The sequence below is a fragment of the Protopterus annectens genome, chromosome 11.part0 (genome assembly GCF_019279795.1).
Source record: "Protopterus annectens isolate FY-2018-M chromosome 11.part0, PAN1.0, whole genome shotgun sequence".
Taxonomy (NCBI): Eukaryota; Metazoa; Chordata; order Ceratodontiformes; family Protopteridae; genus Protopterus; species Protopterus annectens.
Genome location: NC_056745.1, coordinates 207786794 through 207795287, shown reverse-complemented (window position 1 = coordinate 207795287; position 8494 = coordinate 207786794). Strand labels below are relative to the sequence as shown.

Here is an 8494-nt window from a genome sequence, read left to right as displayed (position 1 = left end):
ATGGGTGACATTGATGGAGAAAAGAGAGATCAGTCAGCAGAATTATAAAATAAATTCTACAGTGGTGATTTAACGGCATAGGGAGAACTGACTAAAGTGAAGCAAGAAATGGAGGAAAAGCTAGATACAAAAATATGAATGCAGGAATTACAACCATGCACATACCTCTCAACTCTCCAAATATTCGCAGAACGTCCAGATTTTTGCCTCATATTTTTGGTGCATTCCTCATAAAATTTGTGATTTTCTACCAAATTATGGAGGATTGAAGTAATTAAATAATACTAAATAATGACAGACATTTGAGTTTCACACTTCATATACTACAGAAATTATGTAATAATGCAACACCTGTTACTCTATCAACTTTCTAAGTTGACAGGAACAATATTTAAACTCGGTCTATTTTGGGCCTTTGCTACCCCATTATTTTTGGTTTTGTCCAGATTTTTTGCACTGAGAAATTAAGAGGTATGCATCTTATCATTAAAGCTATATGGAATTGAATGACATGGCATATATTTAAGTAACCATACAGAGAAGCTAATGGATGCATACTTAAAAAAGGAGCCCAAAGTTCTGGATTCCTTATCTGGAGACTAGACCAAAATATCTTACCCAGGAGATTTTACTTAAGAGCAGCTGCTATCACTAAGGGAACAGCAGCCAAAGGCTTAGTCCATGATTCTACGTCTTTTAGGATGCTGGAGTATCCAGAGGTGTCCTTTTCGCAGGGGTACTGCTACTTATGGCTCCTGACAAGCACAACCAACTTATTGGTCAGGGGGAGGGGGGCACCCAAAAGGAAAGTGGGGAAAAGCAGAATGTCTCCTGCAGGATTTCCTCTACTGGGAATACTGGGTCAGCAGACCAAGCTCCTTTCTGTCTCATTAACTGAAGGACCTCTCCACAACCAGCGTTTTCAGGAGGGAACACTGATGAAGCCTTCCCATCTCCATTTTCAGTACAAGGAGTGGGTAACTTCATAGCTGCTTCCTCTTAGAGTGTCACTCTGTCATCTGCTGGGATGGAATTCTCAGAGTGTCTGTCATCTGCTGGATTGGAATTGTTTTGCAGAGAGGATGAATAACATCAGATACCCATCCCTATTCCTCCAGTGGCTTTCCACTTGCCTGCCCCTCTGGTGAAAGGGTGAGTGGACTAAAGGCTCAAAATGGTAGTAATCCTCTGGCAAGGCCAATATTTGTGCAAGGCCCTAGGACTGCTCAGTCAACAAAACAGTGCTGCATGAATATCTTGACCATCCTTATTGACATTGCACCTCCTGGTGTCAAGTGGTCTGACAGTGTCAAGGCTGCTGATGCTGAAGGACTAGAGGCCAAATCCTATCCACCCTGGCCCTTGGTATGGCTGAAAACATTAATGCCAATGTGGAATGCTTCAGGTCCAAGGCACTGAATGCTGAGGGTGTTCACAACATAAATGCAAGATAAGGCACTGTTATCATGACTGGTTGGCAACACCCTGACATCAACACCTTCTAACCCAGTAGCATACAGTGCAGAAAAACTAAGCACCAAAGCTGCGGACACTTATAGGATAGTTGGTACCAAAGACAAGAGATCAGGGACAACAAGAGAACCTGCAGCTGGACCATCAGTCCCGTTTCCACTGGCAATGAAGAGGGGACTTGAGAGAAGACATCCAAATAGGAGGGGGGTATAAAAACAATTCTTGCAGTCTTGAACCTAGAGGGAAAGAGAAGATTTCCATCTCAATCTGTGCCTCAGTGGAGGCCCTCTCTTCTTCCAGTCTAGATTCACAAATGGAGGACTGCAGAAGGTACAAGAGGAACTGACAGACATAATAAAAGGAAGTTTGCAGTGAGGCAAAAACTTTAATAACTTCAATTTAAAAAACAAGGAAACACTACTAAACCATTTATTTAGAAATAACATTTACAATGACAGAAATCTGCATCTGTAAAGCATCTTAAGCTGAAAGCTTGTCTGTCAATCAAATTCATTACAGCAGGAGGAAATACAATCTCTCCCCAAGAATACTTAAAAGAGAGGGAGAAAGCCAAAGATAACCTAGAAGGCCTCCATCTTCCATTTGACACTTTTCCCTTAAATCCAAATTAAGTTAATCTGAAGAAAATTCTCATGGCAACAAACCTTTCAAAATGAATTTACTTTTGTATTCATTAGGTATCCTACACTCAAAGGCAGCATAAACAAAGCAGTCAGCATTCAGATGATCCACTAAGTGCATCACACACAAAATGATTGTTAGGCAAGATTGTATAACAGCAATCTGTACATTTTTTAAATTTGAAATGAATATCAGATTTATGCTTCTCACCTACACTTGCAACCCAGAAATGATCACAGCAACTAATGGAAAACTACTGACACAGTACATACAATACCAATGAGAGGTACCAGTAGAGGCAGAAAACCCCACCATGGCATAAACAAAATGGTGCTGCTAACCTGGACAGCAGAGGAGGAACAGACTTTAAAACTGGCAGAAGAAACTAGAAACATCTGACTTGAAATCAGTATAAGGTGTGAACAGCATTGAAAGGAATGGCAGAATCAAAATATCAATAAGCCATTGACTTAGAACTGGTTCACACTTGTGGTCAGCTGCATTACCAGTCTCACTGCATGGTAACCAACTTACTGAAGTTGTCTCTTTTTAGGTCAGCTTTCACCTTAAACTAACCTGAACATTAAGCAGAATTAAGGTTAACAGTACTTTATTTGAAATGCATGCAACACAGTGGTGCTGCAGTGAGCTCAATTACCTCAAAACACCTAATTTTCGGGTTTGGTTCTCAGATGGGGTACCTTCAGTGTGAGGGTTAGCCAAATGGGTCTTTTGCTTGGTGTTATGGTCCCATGTATCAAAGATATCTGGGTGTGAGAACTGGCAAAGTTCAATCTTCCATCAGATAACTAACTGCATCCTAAAATGGAACGCAGTCCCATCTAGCAATAATCTCTGACTAATGCCCACTGCTTGTTAGAATATCTTAAAGCTCCATGCAGTTCTGAAGTACATGAAGTATGTATTTAAATGAATGGGTAAATGCATTTCCAGAACTCTAGTCTCATAACTCAATCAGTCTAAATTGTGTCCAGTGCTTAGGCTGGTAATCTTTATGAAATCAAACAGTAACTAGTAAAGCTGTATTACATAAAGGTGTCACCCTAAGGAGGTGGAACTCTTTCAGGAAGTCACTGCCTAAATGAATATGCACCTTTATCATTAACCAAACTTCTAACATTACAAAAGATTGTTGAAAATTACATTTACAAATGGTGAGGGGAATTTATTTTAAATGTATACACACTTGTTAATGTATTCAAACAATTACTTTAAAGCCACTAATGTAATTGAAAAAAAACAGTTGTAAAGGCAGGGCACTAGTCCAATAAAAACACTAGTGTTAAAATAGTTCAGTCCACCTGTAATGCAATAAAATAGGAACAACATATGATGCAATTGGATGAACAAACAAAACACACCACATTAGTAAAAAAAAACTACTACAAAGTACATTGCAAGATTTCATGCAATGCAAGTAAAATAAAGGAAATGAAAGTTTAAACAACTTACTGAATGAAGCAATTCTTTCCAACCACCTATAGCTTTGAACTGTCTGAACTGTTCGCTGAACATACGACCAGCAATCAAACGCTCCAAGTACACAGTATGTCCTTCATTTAACCTAGTAATGGCAAAAAAATGTGGGCTTAAGAAGATGTGCCTTTTCATAAAGCCTTCCCATGAAGAAGCAACTGAAAGATTAATGCAGTTAAAATTAAAAGCTGTGTCATTGATGCCTTTATAGACGTATGATAAACTGGCAGAGATTGTAACCAAAAAAGATAGCTTTCTTGGAGACACAAATTTATTACCGATGCCAGGCACAATCTAGTCAGACATCTTTAGAGGTGACCTTTGTCATCACCTCTGCTGAGAAGCTTAGGCTACAGCCTTTTGAACATAAATGTTCTAAACACTGCAGGAAGGGAGTTCTTTGTTGCAGAACTGAGGTTGGTCATGTGTCTGAAGTGATCAGACAAAATCATGTATATGTGCAAAAATTATGTATACATATATATATATATATATATATATACACACACACAAAGACACACATATATAAATATATATATGCACACATATACAAGTTATCTTTATCAACCACTACAAAAGATTTGAGAATTTCCTTTCCAGGTATTTAAAGATATACAAGAAGTCTGAAACTCAAATGCATCACAGCTGCATCACAGCAAATGGGTACAATCAGAGTAACTATAGTGTCACTGACGTACATCTTAAATAGTACTGAAGGTCATCCCAACTAGTTCTCTGGCCTGCTGATAAACAGTAAAAAAAGCCTCAGCCTACACTGAAAATGGGAGCATTATGTAGAGCAAAGGGAAGAAACCCAAACTAATACTCTGAGATCTGGGATTATCTTACAAATCCAGATAACAGAGGAGTCAGACTGGATTAGTAAGGGTAAGTAGAAGAGATGAAGGTTGGCTTTTGCATCACAGGGAGATGGAGGCAGGACAAGTCATTACACCACTGTCAAATGGCAGAGTCTAGGCAGTATAACAACTGCAACAAGAGCTCAGGATGAGAGCTTTAACCCTGTGTGCGCATGTGTTGATGTGGGGATGTGTGTGTGCGTGCATGTTGTGCGGATGTGTGTGCATGTGTTGATGTGGGGATGTGTGTGTGCATTCGTGTTGTGCGGATGTGTGTGTGTGCATGTGTTGATGTGGGGATGTGTGTGTGCGTTCGTGTTGTGCGGATGTGTGTGTGTGCATGTGTTGATGTGGGGATGTGTGTGTGCGTGTGTTGTGCGGATGTGTGTGTGTGTGTGTGTGTGCATGTGTTGATGTGGGGATGTGTGTGTGTGTGTGGATGTGTGTGGTGTGTTGTGTGTTGTGTGTGTGGTGTGTGTATGCGGATGTTTTGTGTGTGGGGATGTGTGTTGGTGTGTATGTGTGTGTGTGTGTGTGTGTCATGTGTTGATGTGGGATGTGTGTGTGGGGTGTGATGGTGTGTGTGTGCAGTGTTGATGTGGGATGTGTGTGTGTATGTTGTGGATGTGTGTGTGCATGTGTTGATGTGGGGATGTGTGTGTGCGTGTTGTGCGGATGTGTGTGTGTGTGCATGTGTTGATGTGGGGATGTGTGTGTGCGTGCGTGTTGTGCGGATGTGTGTGTGTGCATGTGTTGATGTGGGGATGTGTGTGTGCGTGTTTTGCGATGTGTATGGGATGTGGGGGTGTGTGGGGTGTTGGGGTGTGTGGTGTGTGTGTGTCATGTGTTGATGTGGTGTGTGTGTTGATGTGGGATGTGGTGTGTTGTGTGTTGTGTGTGTGTGTGTGTGTGTGTGTTTATGTGGGGGTGTGTGTGGTTTTGTGCGTGTGCATGTTTTGATGTGGGGATATATGTGTGTGTGTGTGTGTGTGTGTGTGTGTGTGTTGTGTGATGTGTGTGTGTGTGGTGTGTGTCTGTGTTTGTGGGGATGTGTGTGTGTTTGTGTGGTTGTGTGGGGTGTGTGTGTGTGTGTTGATGTGGGGATGCGTGTGTGTGGTGTTTTGTGGGGATGGTGTGTTGGTGTTGATGTGGGGGGGTGTGCGTGTTGATGTGGGGGTGTGTGTGTGGGTGGTGTTGATGTGGGGTGTGGTTTTCGTGTGGGGTGTGTGGGGTGTTGATGGGGGTGTGTGGTGTTGATGTGGGGGTGTGGGCGTGTTTATGTGGGGTGTGCGTGGTGTTGATGTGGGGTGTGGGGTGCGTGTGGTGGGTGTGTGTGTTGATGTGGGGTGTGTGTGTGTGTGTTGAGTGGGGTTTTGTGCGGGGTTGATGTGGGGGTGTGCGTGTGCTGATGTGGGGATGTGTGCGCTGATGTGGGGATGTGTGCGTGCGCTGATGTGGGGATGTGTGTGTGCGAGTGATGTGGGGATGTGTGTGCGTGTGTTGATGTGGGGATGTGTGTGCGTGTGTTGATGTGGGGATGTGTGTGTGCGCTCGCGTGTTGATGTGGGGATGTGTGTGTGTGTGTGTGATGTGGGAATTGTGTGGGTGTGATGTGGGATGTGCGTGTCATGTGTGTGTAGATGTGGGTGGGGTGTGGGGTTTGGGGTTGATGTGGGGGTGTGGTGTGTGTGAGGTGCTGCGGTGTTGTGTGGTTGTGTGGTTTATTTGGGGGTTTTTTTTGGGGGGGGGGGGGGGGGGGTTTTTTTTTTTTTTTTTGGGGGGGGGGGGGTTTTTTTTTTTTTTGGGGGGGGGGGGGGGGGTTTTTTTTTTTTTTTTTGGGGGGGGGGTTTTTTTTTGGGGGGGGGGGGGGGGTTTTTTTTTTTGGTTTTGGGGGTTTTTGGGGTTTTGTGTGGGGTTTTGTGTGTGTGTGTGGGGGGGGGGGGTGTCTTTTTTTTTTGGTGGGTGTGGGTGTGTGGGTTGGGGGGGGGGGGGTTTTTTTTTTTGATGATTTGGGGGGGGAGGGTTTTTGGGGTTTGGGGGGGGGGGGGGGGGGGTGGGTTTTTGGGGATGGGGGGGGGTTTTTTTTTTTTGGGGGGGGGTTTTTTTTTTTGTGGGGGTGTTGGGGGGTGTGTGTTATGTGGGGGTTTGGGGGGGGGTGTTTGTGTGTGTGGGGGTTTGGGGGGGGGGGTTGGGGGGTTTTGGGGGGTTTTGGGGTGTGGGGGGGGGTTTTTTTTTTTGGGGGGGTTTTGGGTTTTTTGTGGTGTTTTTGGGTTTTTGGGGGGGGGGGGGGGGGTTATTTTTTTTTGGGGGGTTTGTTGGGGTTTTGGGGGGGGGTTTGGGGGGGGGGGGGGGGGGGGGTGGGGGGGTTTTTTTGGGGGGGGTTTTTGGGGGGGGGGGTTTTTTTTTGTGTGTGGGGGGTGTGTGGGTTTGGGGATGTTGGGTTTTGTGTTTTGGGGGGTTTGTGGGGTTTTTGGGGGGGGTTTGTGTGTGGGATTTTGGGGGGGGGGGGGGGTTTTGGGGGGGGTGGGGTTTTTGGGGGGGGGGGATGGGTTTTTTGGTTGGGGGGTTTTGGTTTGGGGGGTTTTTTGTGGGGGGGGTTTTTCGGGGGGTGGGGTTTTTTTTTTGGGGGGGGGGGGGGGGGGGGGGTTTTTTTTGGGGTTGGGGGGGGGTGTGTGGGGGGGGGGGGGGTTTTTTTTTTTTTGTGTGGGGTGGGGGGGGGGTTTTTTTTTTGGGGGGGTTTTTGTGTGGTTTTGGTGTTGTGTGTGTGAGGGGGTTTTTTTTTGGGGGGGGGGGGGGTTTTGGGGGGTTTTTTTGTGTGGTTTGGGGGGGGGTTTTTCGGGGGGGGGATGTGGGGGGGTTTTTTTTGGGGGGGGGGGGGGGGGGGGGGGGGTTTTTTTTTTTGTTGGGGTTTTTTGTGTTGTGTGGGGGGGGGGGGTTTTTTTTTGGGGGGGGGTGTGTGTGGGTGTTTGTGTGTGGGGGGTTTTTTGTGGGTGTGGGGGTTTTGTGTTGTTTGTGGGGTTTTGTGGGGGGGGGGGGGGTTTTTTGGGGGTTTTTTTGGGGGGGGGGGGGGTTTTTTGGTTTTGTGGGGGATGGTGGGGGGTGTGTGGGGTTTGGGGGGGGTTTTTTTTTTGGGGGGGGTGTGGGGTTTTTTTATTGTTTTTGGGGGGGGGGGGGGGTTTTTTGTGTTGGTTTTTTTTTGGGGGGGGGGGGGGGGGGTTTTTTTTTTTTTTTTTTTTTGTGTGTTGTTGTGTGTTTTTTTTTTTTTTTTTTTGTGGGGGTGTTTGTTGGGGTTTTTGGGGGGGGGTTTTTTTTTGGGGGGGTTTTGTGTGTGGGGGTTGTGTGTGTGGTTTTTTTTTTTGGGGGTGGGGTTTTTTTTGGGGGGGGTTTTGGGGGGGGTTTTTTTTTTTTTTTTTTTGGGGGGGGGGTGGTGTTTTGGGGGGGTTTTTTTTTTTGGGGGGTTTGGGGGGGGTGGGGATTGGGGGGGGGGTTTTGGGGGGTTTTTTGGGGTTTTTTTGTGTGTGGGGGGGTTTTGTGTGTGTTTGTGGGGTTTTGGGGGGGGGGGGGGGGTTTTTTGTGGGGGAAAGTGTGTGTGTGGGGGGGGGTTTTGTGTGGGGTTTTTTTTGGAATTTTTGTGGTTTGTGGTTTTGGGATGTGGGGTTTTGGGGTTTTTGGGGTTTTGTGGGGGGTTTTGTTTGGGGGGGGGGGGGTGGGGGGGGGATGTGTGGTGTGGGTGTGTGTGTGGGGGGTTTTTTGTGGGGGCTTTTTGTGTTGGTGTGTGGGGATTGTTGGGGGGGTTTTTTTGTGTGTGGGGGGGTTTTTTGGGGGGTGGGGGGGGATTGTGTGTGGTTTTTTGGGGGGGGGGGGTGGGGGGTTTTTTTGGGGGGGGGGGGGGGGTTTTTTTTGTGGGTGTTTGTGTGTGGGGTTTTGTGTGGGGGGGGGGGGGGTTTTTTTTTGGGGGGGGGGGTGGGGGGGGGGGGGTTTTTTTTTTTTTTTTTTTGGGGGTTTTTTTGGGGGGGTTTGTG

General features: G+C 46.1%; 1 protein-coding gene across 1 annotated transcript in view; it reads right to left on the bottom strand.

Annotated features, from left to right (window-relative positions):
- LOC122814921 (leukotriene A-4 hydrolase-like) overlaps positions 1-8494 on the bottom strand; it is a 403509-nt gene that overhangs the window by 182817 nt on the left and 212198 nt on the right. The window contains exons 11-12 of the mRNA XM_044087185.1: positions 3589-3700; positions 2650-2686 (exon numbers count right to left, since the gene is read on the bottom strand). Of these exons, the coding sequence (XP_043943120.1) occupies positions 2650-2686; positions 3589-3700 (149 nt within the window). The remainder of the gene's footprint in view (positions 1-2649; positions 2687-3588; positions 3701-8494) is intronic.